This window comes from Microcaecilia unicolor, chromosome 2, assembly GCF_901765095.1.
Source record: "Microcaecilia unicolor chromosome 2, aMicUni1.1, whole genome shotgun sequence".
Lineage (NCBI taxonomy): Eukaryota > Metazoa > Chordata > Amphibia > Gymnophiona > Siphonopidae > Microcaecilia > Microcaecilia unicolor.
Window position 1 is genome coordinate 420697820 of NC_044032.1, and position 27247 is coordinate 420725066.

Genomic DNA, 27247 nt, shown 5'->3' on the forward strand with positions numbered 1-27247 from the left:
CCCACGGGAAACGGACGCCCATCTCCTGATTTGGGTCGAAATATGGGCGTCTTTCACTTTCGATTATGAGGCGGATAGCGTTTAATTCAGCACTATGGCTGCTGTAGGTGATCACGCCATCATTCTACATGCATTTTTGACGTTGTGCTGGCATTCTATAAAGACATGTACTTGTAGCCCTTATAAGTGCTTTGGCAGAAACATCTTTTGTAATCAAGGTCTATGAAATATTTGCCACTCTTGCCTATACTTTTTAATTTTCATCTTAGGGGCATGGAAATGGTTTTAGAACCTTTTGGAATCAGATATTTCTCTTATGTAGATTAATTTCTTTTTATTCCCTTGGAATAATTTAATGTCAGTTTATTCTCTTATGAAAGAGGCTTTTGATGTTTTATTTGCCTGGACAAGACAAGTATATTGTGGGTAGGGAATGCATCACGAAGTATACTGAGATTCCACTCTCAGGGCTCCTTTTACAAAGCCGCTCTAGCGATTCCAGCGCTGCAAAGGCGATGAAGCCCATGGGAATTGAATGAGATTTGTCTCAATTACCATGCCAGAACTGCTAGTGCCCTAATTTAGTGGGAATTGGGATACCCCTCAAAGAGAAAATTAATTTATTGGGGGTTTGGATATATTCAGGCCTGACAATATCTTCACAAATAAATAATGTAGTTCACAAATGCTTTCTTTGGGGGGGTGGGGGGGGGGGCTGGGGTTGCCAGGTTCTTGAAGCCTGGATTGGCCGCTGTCGGAGACAGGATGCTGGGCTTGATGGACCCTTGGTCTTTTCCCAGTATGGCAGTGCTTATGTACTTATGTAAGACGCTTTGTCATATTAAATATTTTTTGGAACCTAAATATTTTCAGATTATTGTGCAGGCAATGGTAATAACAATTCTAGATTATTATAATATTGCTTATCTGGGTCTTCCAGAGAAGCAATTAAGGAGATTACAGATTGTGGAAAATGCAGCAGCCAAACTAATATGGGAAGGGCTGCTGGTTGGAACATGCTACTCCGTTCTTGAAAAATTCACACTGGCTCCCCTGTAAAGCCAGGGTCGAATTTAAACTTTGGACTCTGATCTTTAAAATTCTTATGGTTTGGCCCCTGCTTATCTACAAAATTTGGCTCAATTATATCAACCAAAGAGGGCTCTTAGATCATTAAATGATATTAGAGTGGTAAACCCAGCTTGCTCAGCATGTTTGAAAAAGACATTTAACATGACTATACTTGGAAGAGGAGCAGAACTTTGGAATTCTCTACCTCTGGGAATTAGATTGACAATGGACTATATGAGGTTTCGATGCTCAGTGAAAACGGGTTTTTCAAAAACACTTTGGATATTGATTTTTGTCCTTAGGAATTGACTTTTGTCTGGATTCTATAGTGTTATATGTTGAATTGATTGTACTTGGAATATGCAGAAGTCTTACATAAGTATTGCTATACTGGGAAAGACCAAAGGTCCATCGAGCCCAGCATCCTGTTTCCAACAGTGGCCAATCCAGGTCACAAATACCCGGCAAGATCTCAAAAATGTACAAAACATTTCATACTGCTTATCCCAGAAATAGTGGATTTTCCCCAAATCCATTTAATAACGGTCTATGGACTTTTCCTTTAGGAAGCAGTCCAAACCTTTTTAAAACTCCGCTAAGCTAACAGCCTTTACCACATTCTCTGACAACAAATTCCAGAGTTTAATTACACGTTGAGTGAAGAAAATGTTTCTCTGATTCGTTTTAAATTTACTACATTTTAGCTTCATTGCATGCCCCCTAGTCCTAGTATTTTTGGAAAGCGTGAACAGACGCTTCACATCTACCCGTTCAACTCTATCATATCTCCCCTCAGCCGCCTTTTCTCCAAAATGAAGAGCCCTAGCCGCTTTAGCCTTTCCTCATAGGGAAGTCGTCTCATCCCCTTTATCATTTTCGTCGCCCTTCTCTGCACCTTTTCTAATTCCACTATATCTTTTTTGAGATGTGGCGACCAGAATTGAACACAATATTCGAGGTGCGGTCGCACCATGGAGCGATACAAAGGCATTATAACATCCTCATTTTTGTTTTCCATTCCTTTCCTAATAATACCTAACATTCTATTTGCTTTCTTAGCTGCAGCAGCACATTGTGCAGAAGGTTTCAACGTATCATCAACGACGACACCTAGATCCCTTTCCTGGTCGGTGACTCCTAATATGGAACCTTGATTTACATAAATAACTCTGGTTCCTCTTTCCCACATGCATCACATTGCACTTGCTCACATTAAACCTCATCTGCCATTTAGATGCCCAGTCTCCCAGTCTCGTAAGGTCATCCTGTAAGTTTTCACAATCCTCCCGCAATTTAACGACTTTCAATAACTTTGTGACATCAGCAAATTTAATTACCTCACTAGTTACTCCCATCTCTAGGTCATTTATAAATATGCTAAAAAGCAGCAGTCTGAGCACAGACCCCTGGGGAACCCCACTAACTACCCTTCTCCATTGAGAATACTGACCATTTAACCCTACTCTCTGTTTTCTATCTTTTAACCAGTTTTTAATCCACAATAGAACACTACCTCCTATCCCATGACTCTTCAATTTCCTCTGGAGTCTTTCATGAGGTACTTTGTCAAACGCCTTCTGAAAATCCAGATACACAATATCAAACGGCTCACCTTTATCCACATGTTTGTTTACCCCTTCAAAGACCATTTTATTTGATTGTATCTTAATTAGACTGATTGTTCTCCAGAGCTTGCTGGTAAAGCAGATTATAAATGCTAAAGTTAAATTAAATAAACTAGATGCTAAATGTTTACAATACTAGCATACATGTATATGCATATAGGTGCGCAATTCTATGCTTATAAACCAGTCTGCCACCTAAGCCCTATTCTGTAAATATGCAACTATCTTGCATAACATATATTTGCAAGGGGTGTACACATGAATGGGGTATGGGCAAGACATAGGTGGAGCTCCCAGTTACGCACGCTGACATACAGACACTAAGTTGTGCATATCACTGCATATTTAGGGTCTCACAATTAAACCAGCTCTATAGTGTGGGTATCTAAATGTTAAGAGCACCAATTCCAGCTAGGTTCCTTTATAGGATAGGCTCCTACCATGTGACCTCGGGGAGTGTAAATAGAGACACCCAGTTATAACATCATTGCCTATAGAGGGCAATTCTATAACTGGGCATCAATAATTAGGTGCCCAGAGGGCACCTGGTAAGAGTCTATTATAAAAAGGAAAGCAAGTGTCTACTCTCCTTTCTTTTCAGTTCACATAATTTTTTATTGCAGTTTCCAAAGTTAACACAAATAAAACAGAGAAATGTAAAACCAACAGCAATGGCAATGTGAGCCCATGGGAACAAAAAACAAGTAGGCAACAGTGCACTACAGCGACGATAATTGCATCAGACATATCCTACATTTGCATACATAAATCACATTCCTCCATTATGATCATGGAACATAAACACATTTTTGAACTGGAGCCCAAATTTGTTTCAACTGTAAGCATTATATTTGTACTGTCTGTAGCTTTGCATTCAGATGTATACGCCATAGGAACAGTATGCCACCAAAAAGTCACATTCAAATCATTAGCAGACTTCCAATTTGCAAAACTTATTTGAAAAGTAGTGCAAGCATACTTCCAAAGAGAGCTCCTTTCAAGGTGCGTCCAGTTAGCATCAGCATGGGGTCAAAGGCAATTTTAGAACTAGAAGGAGTTACTCCAATGATCACACAGGTTCCAAATGCAAAATGGGAGGCCTGCAGGGCAGATACCTGATGTACAACAAAAACAAAAAAGAAAAGACCTATCAAAGTCCATGAAACAAGCTTCCAACAAAACAATAACTACATTGAGAAAGTATTTGAGAAGCAATTGTTGAAGATCAAATATTGGTCATCATGGTAGGATGAAGTGCTATATTTATTTATTACATTTGTATCCCACATTTTCCCACCTATTTGCAGGCTCAATGTGGCTTTCAGAGTTTGGTTATGACACACTCATTCCATGATATCAGATACAATTAGTGATGTACACAGGGCCGTGCCAAGGGTCTCTGGTGCACCCCTGCAGACTACCAGTTGGCGTTGGCGCCGGCGCCGCCCCCCCCCCCCCCGCACCTGCCTGGCTCCAAGGCAGCGATTCCCCTCTCTCCCTGAGCCCTACCCTCCCACCCATCCATGCCCATCTGTCCCCTGCCCCCGCCATTCATCCCTATCAAGCAATTCCCCTCTCTCCCTTCCATGAACCCTGCCCTCCCATCTATGCTCCTCTTTCCCCTGCCCTCCCGCTCCCATGTAGGAACTGCCTGCCCTCTTCTCACCCCCAAGATCCCGTTCCTTTTTTTTTTCTTTTAATTTACCTTCCTCCGGCAGCGCAGCGTCAGTGAAGGAGGCGGCGCTCCCAGTCCCGACGTCTCTAGCCTTCCATTGGTTCACTCAGTGTTCCGCCTTCTTCTGACGTCAAGGATGACGTCAGAAGAAGGCAGGACACTGAGCGAACCAATGGAAGGCTAGAGACGTCGGGACTGGGAGCGCCGCCTCCTTCACTGACGCTGCGCTGCCGGAGAAAGGTAAATTTAAAAGAAAAAAAAAAGGAACGGGATCTTGGGGGGGAGAAGAGGGCAGGCAGTTCCTACATGGGAGCAGGAGGGGCAAGGTAAGCACGCAGCGGCGGCGCCCCCCAGAGGATAGCGCCCCCCTGCGGCGCTTACCCCGCTTACCGCAACGGCACGGCCCTGGATGTACAAAGATTGAGTGAGGGAAGAGAGAAGGAAGGTGTTAGGCAGGGTAGAAGGTAAACTTTAATAATTGGGTGGGTTGGTGAGTTAGTTGTGTAAGGCTATGGGTTCTCTTTGTAGGCCTTGTTGAAGAGATGTGTCTTCAAAGATTTGCGGAAGTTAGTTATTTCATCAATCGCTTTCAGGGCTGTAGGTAATGCATTTCACAACTTCGTGCTCATGTAAGAGAAGGTGGTGGCGTGTGTCAGCTTGTATTTTAGTCCTTTATAGCTAGGGAAGTGCAGATTGAGAAATTTGCGGGATGAACTTTTGGCGTTTCTGGGAGGCAAGTCCACAAGGTTTAGCATGTAGATTGGGGCGTCTGCATGAATGATTTTGTGTACAATCGTGCAGATCTTGAATGCGATGCATTCCTTGAGTGGTAGCCAGTGAAGTTTCTCTCTTAGGGGTTTTGCACTATGTATAAATGGTTCCTTTATATGTGGCCTTCTCCACCACCAACGCCTTTCAGTCCTTTCTTAAATTATTCTATGAAAACAAAGGGGACCTTTTAATAAGCGGCAATAGGGCTAACGTGCGGCAAAACAGTGCCCGATGACCCTCTTGACCCACCTCCCGCTGCCAACCCTCCCCCACCGTCGCCTACCTTTGCCGGCGGGGTCCTGCACGTACAATTGTGCAGGAAGTCAGACTCACAGAAACAGAACGAAGCCCTGCAGATCGCAAGGCTTCATTCTGTTTCTGTGAGTCTGATGTCCGTCAGACTCAGAAACAGAACGAAGGAAGAAGAGGACCTCGGCTGGCGGGGGTTGGGGTCCCCCGCTGGCAAAGGTAGGCGATGGTGGGGGAGGGTTGGTAGCAGGAGGTGGGTCGAGAGGGTCATCGGCAGGGGGGGTGTCAGCAATGGCGGGGGGGGGGGGGTGTTGGCAATGGCAGGGGGGTCGGCGGTGCTGGGGGGGGTAAACTGTGCCCCTTCACCTCGGGCGCTGGACCCTCCCCCCACCGAAGTCTGGCTACGCCCCTGCTTTAGAGAATAGGCTCCTGCCAGGTGTCCTCTTTCCATCTCTCCTTAATTTTATCCCTCCTTACCCTTTCTCCCAAATTACACTATCCTATCCTGTCTACCCTCTTTTATCCTAGTCATATATTATCTAGCTCAACTTATCATACACTACTAAGCCCAACTTTACATTGTTTTCTACTGTATATTAAATTCTATTAACTTTGTATTTCAAATTACTATGTAAGCCGCATTGAGCCTACATTATGTGGGAAAGCGCGAGGTACAAATGTAATAATAATAATAATAGTCACCTAATTATAGAATTACTCCCGAAACTTATAATTCCCTTTGAGTATTGACCTGAATGAGTTTGCCTGTAGTACTGTATTATGTTGTCTACAAGATTCGTCATCTTCTATTTTTAGAGACAACTGCTATTATATTCCCTTACAGCTCACTTTCTCTGGATAATGATATATAGCTAAACCTGCTAATTACTTTAAAACCACTATGGGCCATATATGTCTGATCTATAAGGATAGGTGGTGGTGCTACACAGAAGTTGCACACAGCACAATAATTATAATTTCCTAACAATGGGAAAGAGAAGTAAATAAATCTAAAATCCAAATCCATGCTTGGGTGATAGAGGAATAGCTGGACACTTGTGTGCAAGGCTGTAGAGGGAAAGGGAAATGGGATTTGATATACTGCCTTTCTGAGGATTTTGCAACTACATTCTAAGTGGTTTATCTTCCTCTTGTCCTTCTCTATACAATTGTATTATCTTTGTGATACTTTGTACCCATACATTGTGTTATCTCTGTGATACTTTGTACCCATACCTTGTGTTATCTCTGTGATACTTTGTACCCATACCTTGTAAGCAGCACTGAACCTGCTATTGAGCGGGAAAGAGCGGGGTATAAATGCTATAAATAAATAAAATAAAATAAATATATATTCAGGTACTTATTTTGTACCAGGAGCAATGGAGAGTTAAGTGACTTGCCCCGAGTCACAAGAAGCTGCAGTAGGAATTGAACTCAGTCCCCCAGGATCAAAGTCCACTGCACTAACCACTAGGCTACTCCTCCACAGTAGTGAAACATTGACAACAACATACCATGCATGCCCAGGCAACAGCTACAAATGAAAATGGATAAAATGGATAATATAGCAATACAGTGACAAGACAGTGAAAATATAGTCTGAGGCATCTTGCAGCTGCACAAAACCTATGTCTAGATATGGGTGAAACATTCCAAAGTATCTGATTAGATGCATAGGTGCTAACATTTCAAAATGATTGGGGGGTGCAAACTAGAGAATGACATGGGGACGGGGACCCACAGTAAATGCGGGTATGGGGACAGGGAGGAACAGAGCTTGCGGGGATGGGGCGGGGACAGATCCCGTGGGGACGGGGACAAACTTTGTCCCCAAGTCATTTTCTAATTTGAAGCCTGTTAATGAGCTGGACTGTTATTTATGTTCAAGTGATGCCTACAATGATATTTTGATTTTTTGGAAAAACAAGCAAACATGCTGGCCACAACTAACAAAATTTGCATGGGGGATCCTGTACATCCTGCTACCAGCACACCTTCTAAGAAGACATCTTCTATTGCAGGAAGGACTGTGAAAGACAGGAGAGCTAGACTGAATCCTGAGATTGTTGATGACTTCTTATTCATCCACAGATTAAACAATCATAACAGTGCTTCATAGAGCATAATTCTCCCCTCTAAGGCATACAGAACGGGTTGTATTTTGTACCCCTGGACATTTTAACAGGGTGGATTAGGATTCCTTGGGGTAGTAGAAATCAGCTATTGTTGGAGTTGGAAGGATAGAGGGTGGTGGTGGTAGGGTTATTATAGTTGCTCGTTGTTATTATTGTTTTCTATTTGTGATTTATAAACAGTTGAACAGCATAATGATCCTTTTCATACTTTAATTTAAAAAATTTAAATATCAAATCATGTGATCGAGGCTTCTGCAGATGAAGACAGAACCCACAGGGACGGGGCGAGGACAGGTACAGAACCGGTGAGGATGGGGCAGAAATGGAGACAGGGCCTGCGGGGACAGGGTGGGGATGGAGACAGAACCTGCGGGGATGGGGACAAACTTTGTCCCCAAGTCATTCTCTAGTGCAAACACAATACAGCATTGGAGCCGACTCTGTGGGTGCTTGAGCACCCCCAATACTGAGAAAATTCCTTGTATGTGTCTAGGGAGGGGTTATTTTCATTGGGCTTAGCACCCCCGATAATTTTGAAAAGTTGGCTCCTATGCAATACAGTACCCCTCCATGGACACAGTGAATGAGTTTGCTGAATACCGGGTGTGCTCAGCACCCACTGGCACCTACAGAGCTGGCTCCAATGATCAGATGGTGGAGATGAAGGTAATAATGTGACTTCTATTGTGACCCCCCCTCCTTCTACCAGTACTTAGTATTTTTAAGTATTATGGGGTAAATATCTTTTTTTCATTTAATAACAGGTGATATTTGGTAACAAAACAAAACAAAAACAGAATACCTCTAGCTATTCTTCCCTCTCAATATAAAAAGAGTTTGGGTGGTTTTAGCCAAATGTGCCTAAGTGCATGAAACTGATGAAGAAACTAAACTGTGATGGCATTGGTTATGCAACAGCTCCAGTAAAGCACAGCATACAATACAGAGAACTGAGATATCAGAGAATCCACACTTTACCGTGACATCAATATTTCCAACGCACTCAAAGGTGTAGTCCACTCCACCATTAGTCATTCCAACCAGCACTTCATGAACGGGTTTGTCATAATCCCGAGGGTTGATGCAATCAGTGACTCCTAATTCTTTTGCCTTTGCAAACTTGTCTGGGTTGATGTCAATTCCAAAGATACGAGAGGCACCAGCTACTTTGCAGCCAATGACAACAGAAAGGCCGATTCCTCCCAAACCAAATACAGCACATGTAGAACCTGGTTCAACCTGTAGAAACAGAAATAGAAAAACCCATATAGTGTTGTATGGATGTTAAAATAAGAGATTGTAATTCATCTTTGGGGATTTGGCCCAAACTCGATCACCACTCTAGTTTACAATCAAGGGAGAGATATGAGAATGATTTTTTTCTCTCTCTCTACTATCCATTCTTTATGTTGATATCCAATGTCTATGTGAAAAGAAATCTGCCAAAGAACGGAGAACTCAAGACACCCCACGGAATACAACAATCTAAAATAAAAAGCTCATTTATTTGTTTGTTTATTTATTTATCAAAGAGTATCATTTTATAAGAGCCTGGGTACCTTGCATAGCAAGTGTGCTTAAGTTGCACTGCTTTTCAAAGGAAAGCATGTACGTACTTTCCCTTTGAAAACTGACCTATGGAAAATTCATGTACACATTTACACTTGCTATTTAGTATACACAAATTCCCCAGCTAATTGCATAGTTTACAAAGTATGCATGCAAATGCTAACCTCTCCCTAACTTCATCTTTAGAAATGTCTCTGTTCAGTTCAGGTAAATGTGAATGTGAACAGGCTCTGTGTGTATACTTTTACCTGCATATACTCCAAGCAACTTTAAAAGAAGCTATTTCCATGCATAGACCTCTATTTTATTCACATAAATGTTACTTTAAAACTACCTCGCCATAGTTATTTTCCTTTCTGTTTCCACTTGGACATTCCAGCTCAGTCAGAATTGGCTTCTAGTGATAGCTACAGCCTTACGAGCACTGTTCCCTCTAAGTTGATTGATTGATTGTTACATTTGTACCCCGCGCTTTCCCACTCATGGCAGGCTCAATGCGGCTTACATGGGGCAATGGAGGGTTAAGTGACTTGCCCAGAGTCACAAGGAGCTGCCTGTGCCAGGAATCGAACTCAGTTCCTCAGTTCCCCAGGACCAAAGTCCACCACCCTAACCACTAGTGGGAGTCCTCCAATTGCACTGCTGCCAGTAGGGGGTGCTGCTTCAGTATTGTGTTCTCAATTGCTAGGGACAGGAAGGTTCCCTGGAGTCCTGCAGAGCTTGCCTGTCCCTCACTATTGAAAATGTGATAGTGAAACAGCACCACCCACTGGTAGACTGTAGGTGGAGGACTCCCGCTTACCTTAGAGGGAGCAGTGCTTATGAGCCTTCACAGTTTGGCCATTCCCCAAGGTCTGTGAAAGCTGTCTCTCCAACTGGGCCAACTCGGGGAAACTATAAAACAGAGGCAGACTTCAGGAATAGATCCCAGGACTCTTGCATGAGAGTACACAGCATGAAAGCAATCATTGCATAATTTGAAGACCAAATTAAGTTGCACGGGTGGGGCTGAAGATGTATACTGAAGCTCTTTAAGGCAATTAAGAAAATAATGTGGCCTGGCTCAATGCATCTAGTGACTCGTTAATGCAGGGTAACTGGTAAGCATCTTTTACTGTAATGCTACTCAATTTGTGATAGTCGACATAGAATCGTATGGACCCATATTTCTTTCTAATAATTACTGCTGGGGAGGCCCATGGACTCATGTTGGGCTTCAGAATGCCCTGCATGACTAGATCTTGAACATGCTTCTTAAATTCATCAAACACATGTGGTGACACCCGTCTTTATGCTTGCTTAATCAGTGGGTATGTCCCAGTGTTGATGGTGTGATGTATCCGATCCATATAACCAATATCACTGTCATCTTTAGAGAAGACACAGCAATGCTTGTGAAGGAGCAGCTTGAGTTTACGACCTTGCCCTGATGACAACCCGATCCAATCAATTTTCACTGCCAGCTTCCAAGCAAACTACTCAGGGTCCTAAGTTGCCACTTCAGCTTGGCATTTCCTCACTACTGCCATGTTGCCTTCTGGCTGGAGCTGAATTTTGGAAGGTGCTAGAATCTCCTTCAGCCAAAAGAGCTCAGCTACCCTTAGCTTGACTTGCCGCAACCCTGCATGATGACCTTGTCCTCTTGAGGCTTTACTAACGTGTTGGTAATGCATTCTCCCGTAGGAATTATGGCTGTCTCCATCGGTTACCACTACTGGAGCTTCCACATGTTCCCGTAAGCTGGTGCAACTGCCCAACAGCATGAACTCTGACAACAGCGTTAATACCACTTTTCCTCAGCCCACCAGCTTCAAGAAGCCAACTCTCTCTTTCTCACTATTTTTTAGTTGTCACCAAATTTTGTACACCTCTCCCTGTCAGAGCCAACTTCCTGCCAGCAGATCCCAATTTAGTTCTTGCAAGGCATTCATGCCCAAGATTTCAGGCACAGTATTGACTCTCTGGTAGGCAGCATCATCATGTACAATCAGGATTCCACATTGGTGAACAGTCTGACACAGGCAGGTTATGTCTGCCTTGTTGCAGCCCAAAATAGGACTGTTTACTCCATTAATGGCAGATAACTTCACCATGGCACTCATGAACTCCACTCTTCCTTCCATGTACTGCCCAAAGAAACTTGCAGCAATAGTTGACACTTCCAACCTGGTATCCAAGCAGTACAGCACTGTCACTTCTCCAACCTGGATCTCCACCACTGGGCTAGTTCCAACAGTCATGTCCCCACTTCTGCTAGGGGCATAATCTAATCCTAGCGCTTTAGAGGTGGATGGTACCGCTTCAGCAGCGGACCCAACCTGTGGCGCCTTAGTCGTTGTCACCAGAGGAGCTGCACAAGATGCAATCTTGCCCAACATCATAGCACTTGACACAGCATCTGATAAGCTCCCAGAAGACCCGGCCCAGGCCACACCTGGTGTATTATTTCTAACGTTTTCACTCTGGCACACTCCTGCGATGTGCCCTGGCTCTAGACAGTTGTAGCAGACTAAATTCCCTCTCTCATTTCTCAGCAGAGCTCCAACGCAGTTTAGGTCTCCCTACAACCTTTGACCATCTTCACAGTAACCCTACAGTTCATAAGGATAGCTGTTCTTCCCTGGTGCCTATCTCTGCTCTATGAGAAGCTCAACCATCATCTGCCATAATATGATTAATTCTGCCTCCACCTTGGACTAACGTGGCTTCACTCCTGGCCCTCATCAATATTTTCAGTGGTCTCTTCCCAGTCGAAAGGAACATCTTCTTTAGACCACTTCACCGCTTCCTGTAGCATTTGAGCAAACGTCAGCTGAGGAGCTCTCTCCAGGTGCTTTTTTAATTTCATTGCTTTAACATTGCTTTTGACTCATAACCACTTGTAACCACTCGCCTCCACCTACCCTCCTCTCTTCCTTCCCGTTCACATTAATTGATATGATTTGCTTACTTTATTTATTTTTTGTCTATTAGATTGTAAGCTCTTTGAGCAGGGACTGTCTTTCTTCTATGTTTGTGCAGCGCTGCGTATGCCTTGTAGCGCTATAGAAATGCTAAATAGTAGTAGTAGTAGTAGTAGACTCTTCTCCAAAATCCCCAACACGAAGTGCACCTTCAGCATCTTTTGGGATTCTCCAAAACAGTGTGCATCAATAGTCTCAATTCTCATTAACTTCTCCCGCAGAGCATACACAAATGCTTGAATGCCTTCCCCCGGAGCCTGTCTCAGGTCACAGAATTATTTCACCCTAACAGAGACTGGAACCTTTTCCTGTCCTATTTGGGAAGACTGGAAGGGAGGAGGATACCTATGCCTGTGAAGTAAAGCAGGAATTGGATGCACTTAAAGCAGCTTCTAGAAATGCAAAGATTCATACCAAATTCTCACCACTGCCTCAAAGGATAAAACCACCTAAGAATAGATGGTTCACAGTAGGCTCAGGCAGGCTTCGTTATGTGACACAGAAGCATCCGCCCTCACAAGTGTTGCCCCTACAGAATTATTTTGCTCCATTACAGCACTGTGATGTTCCTGAAAATAGAACTGAGGCGGAAGAAAAAGCAATGAAGGTGGAACAAAAAGATATGAAGGTACCCAATGATAAAAGACACCCCCAAATCACTAATGTTGAAACACATACCAGGAAATGTAGATGGAAAGCGATGACCACAAATGCTCGCAGTCCAAGCAATAAAGTTCATGACCTTCAAGCCCTGATGTTGGAGGCAGACTTAGACGTTGTTGCAATCACGGAGATGTGACTCAATGGTTCCCATGAATGGGATGCAAACATACCAGGCTATAATCTATTTAGGAAGGATAGAGATGGTCATAAAGGTGGAAGAGTAGCTCTGTAGGTGAGAAATGATATCGCAGCGACTGAAATGAAAGGGACCTGGGGAAAGGAAGAAGCGATATGGATCACCTTAAAAAGAGATGATAGAACCTCTGTCCACGTGGGTGTTGTCTACAGACTCCCGACACAATAGGAGGAACTAGATAAAGATCTGATCGCAGATATTCAAAAGTTGGGAAAGGAGAGAGAGGTGCTGTTGCTGGGAGATTTTGGAATCGGAAAGAAGTAGAGAGATCATGGATGCTTTTCGAAGTGCTCTGCTCAGACAAATGGTGACGGAACCCACGAGGAAGGGAGCGACGCTGGATCTGGTGCTCACAAATGGGGATAGTGTGTCAAATGTCCAAGTGGGTGCCCACCTGGGCAGCAGCGACCATCAAACAGTTTGGTTTGATTTGACGGCTGAAGTGGAGGGCAGCCACTCAAAACTCAAAGTCCTGGATTTCAAGCATGCTGACTTTAGTAAAATGGGGGAATACCTGAGGAAGGAGCTGATGGGCTGGGAGGACAAACAAGAAGTGGAAGGACAGTGGTCCAGGCTGAAAGAAGCTATAAATAGGGCCACAAACCTTTATGTAAGGAGAGTAAATAAAAGCAAGAGAAAAAGGAAACCAATATGATTCTCCAAGCAAGTGGCTGAGAAAATAAAGGCTAAAGAGTTGGCGTTCCTGAAATACAGAAAAACTCAAGAGAAACACGGAGAGGAATACCGGATGAAACTGAAAGACGCCAAGAGAGAGAGACATCTGGCGAAAGCGTAAGAACAAATCGCTAGAAAGGTAAGGAGGGGTGACAAAAATTTCTTCAGGTATATTAGTGAAAGGAGGAAGTCTAAAAAGGGAATTGTGAGACTGAAAGATGCTGTGAACCGCTATGTAGAAAATGATGAAGAAAAAGCAAATTTGCTAAACAGATACTTTTATTCTGTTTTCACAGAAGAAAATCCTGGAGAAGGACCGTGATTGACTGACAAAAGTACATATGAGAATGGAGTGGATATAGCACCATTCACAGAAGAGAGTGTGTATGAACAACTTAAAAATCTAAAGGTGGACAAAGCCATGGGACCGGACGGGATCCACCCCAGGATATTGAGGGAGCTCAGACAGGTTCTGGCGGGTCCTCTTAAAGATTTGCTTAATAAATCCTTGGAGACGGAAGAGGTTCCGTGGGAGTGGAGAACGGCGGATGTGGGCTCTCATCACAAAAGTGGTGATAGGGAAGAAGCTGGAAACTACAGGCCGGTAAGCCTCACTTCAGTTATTGGAAAAATAATGGAAGTGATGCTGAAGGAAAGGATAGTGAATTTCCTGGAAGCCAATAAGTTGCAAGATCCTAGACAACAAAGGTAAATCGTGCCAAATGAATTTCATTGAATTCTTTGACTGGGTGACCGGACAATTGAATCGTGGACGTGCTATAGACATAATCTGCTTAGATTTCAGCAAAGCTTTTGACACGGTTCCCCACAGGAGGCTCTTGAATAAACTAGATAGGCTGAAGATAGGACCCGAAGTGGTGAACTGGATTAGGAACTGGTTGATGGACAGACGCCAGAGGGTGGTGGTAAATGGAATTCGATCGGATAAGGGAAAGGTGAGCAGTGGAGTGCCTAAGGGATCTGTGCTGGGGCCGATTCTGTTCAATATATTTGTGAGTGACATTGCCGAAGGGTTAGAAGGTAAAGTTTGCCTTTTTTCAGATGATACTAAGATTTGTAACAGAGTGGACACCTGGGAGTGGAAAGCATGAAAAAGGATCTGCGGAAGCTAGAAGAATGGTCTAAGGTTTAGCAATTAAAATTCAATGCGAAGAAATGCAAAGTGATGCACTTAGGGAGCAGAAATCCACGGGAGACGTATGTGTCAGGCGGTGAGAGTCTGATATGTACGGACGGGGAGAGGGATCTTGGGGTGATAGTATCTGAGGATCTGAAGGCGACGAAACAGTGTGACAAGGTGGTGGCTGTAGCTAGAAGGTTGCTGGGCTGTATAGAGAGAGGTGTGACCAGCAGGAGAAGGGAGGTGTTGATGCCCCTGTATAGGTCGTTGGTGAGGCCCCACCTGGAGTATTGTGTTCAGTTTTGGAGGCCGTATTTTGCTAAAGATGTAAAAAGAATAGAAGCGGTGCAAAGAAAAACTACAAAAAAGGTATGGGAACTGCGTTACAAGACGTATGAGGAGAGACTTGCTGACCTGAACATGTATACCCTGGAGGAAAAGAGAAACAGGGGTGATATGATACAGATGTTCAAATATTTGAAAGGTATTAATCCGCAAATGAACCTGTTCTGGAGATGGGAAGGCAGTAGAACTAGAGGACATGAAATGAGATTAAAGGGGGCAGACTCAAGAAAAATGTCAGGAAGTATTTTTTCACAGAGAGAGTGGTGGATGCTTGGAATGGAATTCAAAAATGAGTGGGATAAACATAAAGGAATCCTTCTCAGAATGAATGGATCCTCAGAAGCTTAGCGGAGAGTAGGTGGAAGAGCCAATGGTAGGAGGCGGGGCTAGTGGGTGGAAAGTGGGGCTAGTGCTGTTCAGACTTCTACAGTCTGTGCCCTGAAAATGGCAGATACAAATCAAAGTCAGGTTTACACATAAAGTAGCACATATGAGTTTATCATGTTGGGCAGACTGGATGGACCATACAGGTCTTTCTCTGCCGTCATCTACTATGTTACTATGACAGGAATATGATCTCCTTTGCCCTCCACTCTGATACCTCCTAGATAAGAGGTCAGAGGCACTTAAGGGTATTGTTCTGCTTTTTCATGAGATAGTCAGCCTCCTTAACCTGATCTCTAAAGAGATTCTCTCCCTGAAATGACGGTACATCATACCTCAGGTGTGAGCTCTGGAGCCATGGGATCTACAGGCACCAATACCCATATTAGAAGCTCTCAATGCTGTTTCAAAAACATCATAAGTCACTCAGGTCATGTTTTCTACCATTTACCCACTAGCAGAGCTATATGGCCTTCTCTTTGAGAGAGAGTGTTTGCAAACTTCTACACCTTGCACACAATATTTCACAAGTACATACTCATGGAGAGCAGGTAAGAATCTATGTGAGAGATTAGCTTAATGTTCTGAAAGAAATTTCTCCACAAATTTCCAATATGTGATCCTCTGTCTCCAGGAGCACCAAAAAGTACAACTCAGAGATCTTGGCCATTTGGAAGTGGATTTGACCACCATGGAAATAGTGGAGCCTTCTGAACGCTGTACAAAGAGTCAACCATGTTACTTATAGACTAAATGGTGTGTGAGGATTTTGTAAACAGGCACTGTCCCACTTTCCTTGGTAGCCAAGGAACTTAAGAATGTTTAAGAATGCCTAATGTTTCTGCTCTGGGTTCTTCTTCCACCTCTAACTTAAATGGAAAAAAAACATCAATGGAGAGTTCCAATGTACTGGAAATGGACATGCAGCAGACAACAAAACAGAGACCTTTCGAGGCCTATGTGTCAGTGTCTGTCCTCCAGGATGCACTTGGGACTCAAGGATAGGCTGAATTTCCCGATGCACTGATATCAATGATGTTGAGGCTACATCATTGCATTGATCAAAGAAATGCTGCAGCTGTTGATCAGATTTCCTCATGAATTGTTCTTCAAAGGCTGCCAATGCGAAAGGCATAGGGGGAACAGTAGAAGTAGTCATGTCTTCCCGAGTCACTTGAGGTGTAATGGATACTTAATCTTGGGTCCTTGGAGACTTTCACATCCCCTTGTACACTGTGAAGGATGAGTAATCCTCATGGCAGAGATTCTTCAAGATCACTGGTGATCTCTGTGGCTTGATGCTCCTGTCCTACCCTGAAGACGTTAATGCCAATTCATCCTCAGTGTTTGATGCAGCTCCTAGACCCATGGAAACTGATTCCTCTAGTACCAATGCCAGTACATGTGTTGTTTATCGCAACCAAGAAGACCTTTCTATGATATCTGTGAACATAAATTACAATGAGAGGGTTCATGGTCAGGCCCCAGGCATTGAAAACACCAATTATAAGCACCTGCTATGGATATGGTCTTGCTAAGTACTTTTTCTTAAAGCTGCTCGGTTTTCTTTTCTGGGAAATATGAACCAAAATCACAGTCCTTAAAGTGGGTCTGACTGGGCGGTTGTGAAAAAATGAAGTTTGAAATGGTCCCTGTATGACAGTGGTAGGGGGGAAGTGAGCCACATGTGCAGTGGGCTTCTCAAAGGCTTCTGGATACATCTAAGCTGGGGAAGCTTTCCTATGCTGGCTCTATCGCTGTCGTCACCCGTCTGTGAAAATTTGCTATTCTGCTTGTACTCAGAGAAAAGTCATTCTGTAAGATTGTCTCTCATTCTGAGTACCACATTTCAAAACAAAGAACAGAGAAACTACAGGCTAACCCCCTAATTCTATAAAAGTCACCAAAAATTTCATGCACAATTTAATCGAATAATGAGCCAATTAGAACCAATTGGATTTTTAACATGTAATTATTGGCACTAATCAAATTTAATTGGCATCTACGTGTGTAAATTTAGGCATGGCCCCAAAAAGGGGTGCGGAAATGGGAGGGTCATAGGCGTTTTGGGATAGACTTGAGGTATGGTTTTCAATTACGTGCGTAATTGAGGCACCACATGTAAATTTAGGCATGGACGTTTGCACCATTTTTGTTAGTGCAAATGGAGGCTCCTAAATTTACTCTTGACTCTTGCGCGTAAGCACTGTTCTATAAACTATGCCTAACTTTAAGTGTGGCTTATAGAATAGCACTTTTGTCAGTGCCAATTTCTTTTAGGTGCCATATATAGAATTCCCCCTAAGTGTGCATTTGTGTGTGCAAGATTATAGAATGAGGGGGAGAGTTCCAGAGAAGTACAGAGATGGAGCAAGGGAGGTGCTCAAAATTATGTGGTTAGTAGCAATATTCAGTCCATTTACTAGATAACTATACAGAAAAAGTCAGGACAGCAAGAAGGCTGTCCTAATTTTATTTGGTTCCAAAGTCAAGACTAAATAAACCAGAAAAATACTAATGCCAAAATGCAAACTCGCACACTAAACTCAAGTGAACGAGAAAACACACAGTTGAAGCCACTAACAAAAAAAAAGTGGAGAAAAGAAAGGTCCCACTTCAAAATAGGTTGAAAACCAATCATATGCCAGAAAAAACTATCAAAGAACTTTCTGACAAAATACGACTCATATGACAAAAACAAAACAAAACAAAAAAACAAAATTATTTTTCATAAATGGCATAAAACAATGCTTTTCAACAAACATTTATAATAGAGTAGGGTTAGGGGAGGGAAGGGGGGTGAGGGGGGGACGACAAATGCACCACCTGTAAAAAAAAAAAAATTAAGTACCCCCAATCATTTTGAAAAGTTGGCTCCTATGTATGTCTGTATGGACCGGTGAGATGGAATGCTGATGGACTGCTGATTTTGAGGAATGGATTTCTTTAGCAGATAAGTAACATTATTCTTTGGATTGGGCAAGGTATTGAACTGCTCTATTATAAATGTTTGTTGGAAAACACCATTTCATGCCATTTATGAAATTTTTTTTTTTTGTCATATTTATTTATTGCATTTGTATCCCACATTTTCCCACCTTTTTGCGGGTTCAGTGTGGCTTACAATATGATATAAGTGAAGGAAATACAATTTGTTACAACTTGGTTATGGATTACATTGTGTAGAGTTAAGCGAGACAATCGAAGTAACGTTATGGAATATAACAATGGAACGCAGACATTGAAACCTTGGAAGGGGACAATGAGAGGCTTAAAGGGCAATATTAAGGCATGAAGACATATGGTATACATATTTCTCTGATTGGAGGTATGAATGATGTGAGATTACGGGGATGAGATTGCAGAGTTGGATGTATGATGCATTAGTGAACAGTGAGTATGGACTTTATGTGTTTTGGCTCTTTCCGTATATTTTTTCAAAAAGATGGGTCTTCAATAATTTGTGGAAGGAAGCTTGCTCGTGGATCGTTCTTAAGTTGTGCGGCAGTGTATTCCAAAACTGCGTGCTTCTGTGAGAGAAGGTCGACGCGTGTAGCGTCTTATATTTCAGACCCTTGCAGTTGGGGAAGTGAAGGTCGAGGAAAGTTCGAGATGATCTTTTGGCGTTCCTGGGTGGTAAATCTATTAGCTCAGACATGTAGGCTGGGGCTTCGCCGTGAATGATTTTGTGAACTAATGTGCATACTTTGAAAGTGATGCGTTCCTTGAGTGGTAGCCAGTGTAGTTTCTCTCTTAATGGCTGTGCACTTTCATATTTTGGTTTTCCGAAGATGAGTCTGGCTGCTGTATTTTGGGCTGTTTGAAGTTTCCTCAGTATTTGCTCTTTACAACCTGCGTATAGTGAGTTGCAGTAATCCAGGTGGCTGAGTACGAGGGATTGCACTAGGCTGCGAAAGATGGCTCTTGGGAAGAATGGTCTTATCCTTTTCAATTTCCACATGCAGTAGAACATCTTTTTAGTTATGTTGTTTGCGTGAGTTTCGAGTGTTAGGTGGCGGTCGATAGTGACTCCAAGGATTTTTAGCGTTTCTGAGATTGGAAGGTTTAGGTTTGGTGTGTTTATAGCGGTAAATTCCTTTGTGTTATATTGGGAGGTGAGTATCAGGCATTGAGTTTTTTCTGCATTTAATTTCAGATGAAATGCATCTGCCCATGTGTTCATGATGTGTAGGCTTTGATTGATTTCATTGAAGATTTCGTTGATGTCTTGTTTGAGTGGGGGGTTTTCAGAAAGCCCTAAGATGGTTTTTTTGTGGCATATGGTTGGTTTTCAACCTATGCTGAACTGAGGCCTTGCTTTTTCAACTGTGTGTTTTCTCATTCACTTGAGTTTAGTATGTGAGTTTGCCTTTTGGCATTACTAATTTTATTTGTTACAGGTGGGTTGCAAATGTGGCAAGCACACAAATAAATAAATAAATATTTAACAGCAATACTGTGTGAGCCCTCACTACCTACAAAATAGGTGGTGGTGAGGAGGAAGTGACGTCACCAAACAGCATGGTCACATGAGAGCAGAGCTCCCGATACCCCATAAAGAAAAATAGCGATTCTGACCAATCTGACGTTCAGCTGAATAATATAGTACAAGTGAATGGCTTCCCGATCAGAAGGAGCAGTGAAAACGACGAACCAAGCAACTTCGGAGGTAAATCTCTCCCGCTTTGTTTTCTTGGGCGGAGCGGAGGCGTCCCGAGACAAAATGGCGGAGGCCCGGAAATCACAAGCGGCGCCAGAAGCCGCCCATGCGGTTTCAGCAGGCAATACATCGGAGCACCTGGACCCGGGCCGGGATGAGGAGGAACTCCCACCGGCACTCCAAAACTGGCTGCAGAATATTAGCGCAGACATTAAGGCGCTTAGATCAGAGGTAGCGACACTCGGAACGGACCTAAGAAGCGAGATACACGAGCTAGGGTCCCATTTGGAGGAAACGGAGCTACAAGTAGAATCTCACACTGAGATAATAGGATCGCTGGAACAGCAGATCTCAAACCTACAAAAAGAACATCAGCAGATGAGTATGAAAGTAGAAGATCTTGAAAATAGAGGTTGCCGCAACAATTTAAGATTCCGTGGCCTGCCTGAAACCCCCACATACCAAAACAGTGAACAAGTGGTACAGGAGCTGGTTAGTGCACTGCTGGCGGCAAATGACACAAATATTGAGGCAGAAGCGATCCAGATTGAAAGAGCCCATGGAGTGCTGGGCCCGGGGAAAAATAACATCCCAAAACACAAGCTTTACCAGTTTCAAGTTGAAGGAAGAAATACTAAAGGCGGCGCGCCAAGTCCAAGATTTCAAATGGGATTCCTATAAGATTGAGATTTATCAGGACCTTGCAGCAGCAACACTACGGCGAAGAGGTGAACTAAAGCCATTCACACGCCGGCTCAGAGATTTAAATATCCAATATAGATGGAGATATCCCTTTGCCCTTGTATTTTACAAAGAAGGAAAAATGCATCAGATACAAACATTGGAGGAGGCCAGAGAAATCTGTCCTGAAGCAGATTTGCGACTGGAACTAGAGGACGCTAGAGGGAACAAAAGAGGAGCCACATTTAACGCTCCTCCCAAATGGAGAAGAGCTGGCAAAGGCCCTAGAAGGCTACAACGCCAACAGTCCGCCACGAAAGTCTCCTGAAAGCCGAGATCAAGGGGACAATTTGGAACAATTGGATCCAGCCGGATGAAAAAGACTACTGCAGACATTATAATGGGACAAGCCTTTGGTTCTATATATGGTAACAGTTTGGTTCAGATGTTAAAAGTGATTATTGGGGGTACCTGGTAAGCGATTTGTGGGTCACTTTACCTCTATTTGGTGCCCAAGGGTAAGCCATAAGGCGCCATAAATTAGGAGGGGAGGGTTGGGGAGGGTTACAAAATGCTAGAAGGAGGGGTGGGGGTGGGGAGGGAACAAAAGGGTTAGTCTGGGATAAGCACGAGGGGAGAAATAGTAGAACTAGGTTGCTATTTGAAGGCGCGGAAAAGAAAGTCCTTCAGTCAAGATGTAATGGTTGATGTAAAATGGTTAACTCTGAATGCTAAGGGCTTAAATACCCCCAGAAATCGACAATTGTTGTTTAGAGAGCTATGCCGTTTGCAGATAGATGTTGCCCTAGTCCAAGAAACACATCTTAAACCATGCTATGAAAAATTATGCTTCCACAAACAATATTCATCTATATATTTTGCATCAAATCAGGGCAATACCAAAAATAAAGGGGTGCTGATAGCACTCAGAAACTCTGTTCCATGGGAGGTACAAACAGTTATTAGGGACAGAGGGGGGAGGTTAATAGTTCTGATCATGAAAACTGCTGGGAAGGTTTATACTATTGTGAATATATATGCTCCTAATACGCAGCAAGGAGAATTTTTTAAGGAACTGGATCTTGTACTTCAACGACATGTGGTTACTTGTTAATAGGCGGTGACTTTAATATTACCTTGGACACCCACTTAGATAACTCCTCTGCTAAAATAACCTATGCCAAACAGGATAGACGCCAATTGCAGGAATTCCTCACTCGCTGGCAATTATTAGATCACTGGCATGGGGACCACCCCAAGACACGAACATATATCTTTTTCTCACCTGTTCATCAATCCTTCTCCAGAATTGATACATGGCTGGGGGATGCCTCAATGGGAGGATCAATACGTGCCCACAAGATACTGCCCCGTACATGGTCCAATCACTCCCCAGTCCTACTACAGCTAACCACAGAGGGGGAACGGAAAAAGGAGCACACGTGGCGGTTAGATGACGCACTATTAGCAGACCCAGATAATATACGTCAGATTGAACAGTACATTAAGGACTATATCCAGTTTAACGACACGGGTGAGGTCTCCCCAACTACTTTGTGGGAAGGCCTCAAAGCAGTAATACGGGGTCAGTTGATAGCTCTGAGCTCCCACAGCTGGAAAACGAAATCTGTGGAAGAACGTAAATTGAGAGAGCAATTAGGCATAGTGGAGGGCCAGTTACAACAAGGGGGCTTGCCATTATCACCTACTCTAGTATCCCAGGCCCAAGCGCTGCGATCTCAACTTCAAGAACTAGAGCTAGCAGACTTATCTGAGAAATTACAGAAGGCACGTCAAACACATTTTGAATTTGGCGATAAATCTAGCAGAATCCTAGCTCAGAAATTGAAACACCAAATACCAGAAATGCAGTGGGAGGCCTATTAGACAATAAAGGCGTCAAGAACTCAGAGACGGAGTTCCTAAAATCAGCTTTTAGATCCTTTTACCAAAATCTATATACACCAGAAACCATGCCTGATCCAGAGGCTATAAACCGCTAGTTGGCGAAAATCGAGATTCCACAGCTCCCGGACGAGGCGGCTCAATCCCTATCTAGCCCCATAAAAATAGAAGAAATTGAAAAAACAATCAAAGACTTAGCTATAAACAAAGCACCGGGTCCCGACGGATTCACAAATAAATTCTATAAGATATTTGGTAAACTGCTTTCCCCATTGCTGGTAAGGGTATTTAACTCATTAGATCAGACAACGGGACTTCTGCCGACCTGGGATCTAGCTACTATAATAGTCATACCTAAAGCTGGCAAGGACCCACAACACTGTAGCTCCTACAGACCTATCTCCCTATTGGGAGCGGACTACAAAATCTTTACTAAGATACTGGCATCTAGGCTGCAGAAATATATCCCATTGCTAGTTCATGAGGATCAAGCGGGCTTTGTGGAGGGCCGTCAGACATTCAACAATATTAGAAGAGCATTACATATGATACAAACTGCCTGTATTAGCAAGACCCCACTCTGCCTACTGTCACTAGATGCCGAAAAGGCATTTGACAGAGTGAGTTGGCCCTTTTTATTTGCGGTAACAGAGCAGATGGGTATCCTGGGACAATTTAGGACTTGGCTGCATTTGATCTATGATACCCCGAAAGCCATGGTGCGGGTGAATGGCCATCTCTCGTGTCCGCTCAAACTTAAGAGAGGCACCAGACAAGGTTGTGCCCTGTCACCATTGCTATTTGCCCTGGTAATGGAACTGCTAGCTATACAAATCAGAGCCCAGAATGAGATCAGAGGCTTGAGATGGGCAGGCATGGAAACCAAGCTTCTTTTATTTGCAGACGACATTTTACTCATTTTGAAAGATCCAGCAATCTCCTTCCCACAGATCAAAGAGATGACCCAGGGCTATGGAGTGGTATCGGGTTTTAAGATCAATTATGACAAATCTGAGGCATTAGGGGTCATGGTCCCAGGAGAGGTAATAGAACAATTAAAGCGGCAGTTCCCATTCCGTTGGGCCACCAACTACATATGCTGTCTAGGAGTTAATATACCACGAAACGTGGATGAACTATTCAAATACAATTTTCCTGACAAAGTACGTGACCTCTTTAAGGAATTAGAGAAATGGGAGGGACTGACCCTTTCATGGATGGGCAGAATTAGTGCGGTAAAAATGATAATTCTCCCTAAAATACTATACTTATTCATGGCGCTCCCCATAGACATACCAGAGGGATTTTTGAGGAACCTGCAGAGGAAAGTATTTGCTTTCATTTGGAAAAAGAAACCCCCAAGGGTACGCAGCGAAATGCTATATCAACCAAAGGATAGAGGAGGGATGAGGGTCCCATCTTTCCAGGCATATTATCAAGCTGCTCACTTAAAAATCTTAGCATCCTGGGTACAAAAGTCAGATAAAATAGGAATCAAACTGGATGAATGGTGGTTAGACCCAATTCCACTGCAGGCAATACCCTGGCTGTCGAGTACTAAACTCAGGGAAATAACAAAAGAAAGCCCACCTCTATTGTGCTGGCCCATGTTGACATGGTACAGAGTGCGAGAAAAACTCTTCCCTGAGAGGACATATGTTTCTCAGATTTGCCCCCCACTTTGGTCTGGGTCAAATGGATGCAGCATATTTGGAATGGGAAAAACTAGGCCTCTCTGAGCTAGGCCAGATGTATGAACAAGATAACATAGTTTCCTATGCAGACCTATGTCAGGGACATGGGCTCTCCCCTTTACAAGCCTTACAATATTTCCAGGTACGAGACTTTATTAAGAGACGGGCAGAAGAAGAACTAAATCTGTCGGAAACCCTCATGGAACAGAGTATGCAAAAGGGGGGAGACAGAGGTGGGATTACTCGTTTATATAAGGCCCTCCTAGCACCTGATAATCCATTAGAGTATTACATATGCAAATGGAATCTGCAATGGGAGTGACCTACGAGGCCACTAGGTGGTCACAGTCCCTCAGGTCACTGTTACGAGTATCAATATCAAGTGCACTGGTTGAAATTGGCTACAAGATCTTATATTGTTAGTACTATTCTCCTAGCAGATTGGTGAAAATCAGGTTCTGATCTCTGTTGGCGACAGTGTGGTTTAAGGGGAGACATGTTCCACATTTGGTGGACCTGTACACATACACGCCAGCTTTGGTCAGAGATATTAGATACACTATATAAGATAACAGAGGTGACTTATCCCTTAAGCATGGACCATTGTCTACTACATTTTAAGCCGAAGGGAGTCCAGGGTTCTATTCACCACTTTGCCACCTATTTGTTTGTGGCATGCAAATTGACAATTGCGACAGCCTGGAAAAAACCATGTCTGCCGGGGCTCCAGTCGGTTATGGAAAAACTGGACAGGATCCAGCTGATGTCAAAGCTTACAGCTCTCAGAAGGGGACAGATTGTTCAATATTATAAACTGTGGGAAGTATATGACAAATGGAAAAAAGCCAACCAAACTACAACTTCATAACTTTTTCCAGACGGTTATTGGGGTGGGGGGAGTTTAAACCAGGGGGGGGGGGGGGGGGAGGGAAGTGAAAGCATTGAGGCAGACATTTGAGGATATTCTGTTTAATATGTTTACATGTTTTCTATGTATAGGCAATTTAAAATTTCTACATTGTAACATGAGTCACAAGATATAATGTGCCTTGATTAATATGTTATGTTGGCAAAATTATAAATAAACATTAAAAAAATAGGTGGTGGTAAGTGCTTATGTGGTAATTGCTTTTAATGACCGCCCACTAATGGCAACATTTCAGCAAGTGCCAGTAACAGGGCTAGCTTAAGAATTATTAATAATTTATTCACTGCACTTTAAGGCTTGGGCCAATCTCCATTCAGAACTAGGAGACCAGTTCCTGCATCTTCCTGTTTGCCTCTTTGCTAACATTGTGATGCTTACCTTGGCAACATTGACTGCAGAACCATAACCAGTGGAAAACCCACAGCCAATTAGGCAGACCTTATCTGCGGGAGCTTTGTTATCAATTTTGGCAACTGAAGTTTCATCCACAACTGTGTATTCGGTGAAGGTGCTAGTGCATGCGAAGTTCCAAACCTGCTGTCCTTTGCAGGTAAACCTAGAACTGCCATCTGCCATCTGCCCAGTGAAATTATGAATGCTATTCAGGAGTGAAAACCACAGAATGATTCAATACAACAAAGCAACAGTAAAATCCTAGAATAAACACTGACACTATCAAAGTATAAACAAATGAAAACAAACAAACTCATTCAGTTGACACAGGTTACACTTTGGGTTCAGGCAGCAGACACACTTTCCACATTGTGGCATAGAAAGTGGAATGACCTTATCTCCTACAAAGAAGAACAAAACAAAAATCAAATTGTAAGATAAAATAGAAACATGTTTAAGTGTTATCAAAGGAACGCTTCAATTTTCAAAGTGATTTAGTTGGGAAATAGGTTTTTTATTCAGGTAAAATGGTGTGACTGAAAATTTCCCAGCTCGAGTGCAGTACAAGTCCGAACAGCTGCCATAGCACATGTGCAGTTATTTAAGTCAGGGGACTACAATGCCACACATACTTGGGCTTTGCTGACATATATAAGCTATAGTATTATGCCCCCAGTTAGCAACCCACTCATAATACGTAGATTCTTTTAGCACATATGGGGCAAAGTAAAGCACTAAGGTGACCAGCATCATTTTGAAAATCAGAGCCAGTAGGGTGAGAGCAAGTGGGATTGTTCCTGCCTAAAACACCTATAACACAATTTATTCAGTGCAAGTGGGCAAGTTCTGCCAGGGGTAGGAAGAAGGAAAGAGGACTCTGTGGCCTGATATCCCCCCCTAGTGAGCTCCTGGGTAGAGAATGATACCGTCCCCGCCCCATCCCCATGGGTTCTGTCTCCATCCCCGCTCCATTCCTGCAGGTTCTGTCCCCATCCCCGTGGGCTCTGTTCTCATCTGCAGAAGCCTTGAACACTTATGATTTTATATTTAAATCTTTTTATTAAAGTATAAAGAGGAAAAATATGCTGTGCAATTGTTGTTTATAAATCATAAGTAGAAAACAATAGCAATGAGCAACTATAACCCTCCCATCACCACCCTCTATCCTTCCAACCCCAACAATAGTTTACTTATACTACCCAAAGGAATCCTAATCCACCCTGTTAAAATATCCAGGAATACAAAATACAACCCGTTCTGTATACCCTTGTAGGGGAGAAATAGAATTTTTAATCTGTGGATGAATAAGTCATCAACAATCTCAGGATTCAGTCTAGCTCTCCTGTCTTCCACAGTCCTTCCTGCAATAGAAAACGTCTTCTTAGAAAATTTGATGGTAGCAGGATGTACAGGATCCCTCATGCAAAGTTGTGGCCAGCATGTTGTTTGTTTTTCCAAAAAATCAAAATATTATTGCCTGCATCACTCAAACATAAATAACAGACCAGTTCATTAACAGGC

General features: G+C 43.1%; 1 protein-coding gene across 1 annotated transcript in view; it reads right to left on the reverse strand.

Moving 5' to 3' along the window:
* Window positions 1-27247, reverse strand: part of LOC115461128 (alcohol dehydrogenase 1-like) — a 110204-nt gene that overhangs the window by 22969 nt on the left and 59988 nt on the right. The window contains exons 4-7 of the mRNA XM_030190724.1: window positions 26040-26127; window positions 25712-25931; window positions 8508-8768; window positions 3676-3811 (exon numbers count right to left, since the gene is read on the reverse strand). Of these exons, the coding sequence (XP_030046584.1) occupies window positions 3676-3811; window positions 8508-8768; window positions 25712-25931; window positions 26040-26127 (705 nt within the window). The remainder of the gene's footprint in view (window positions 1-3675; window positions 3812-8507; window positions 8769-25711; window positions 25932-26039; window positions 26128-27247) is intronic.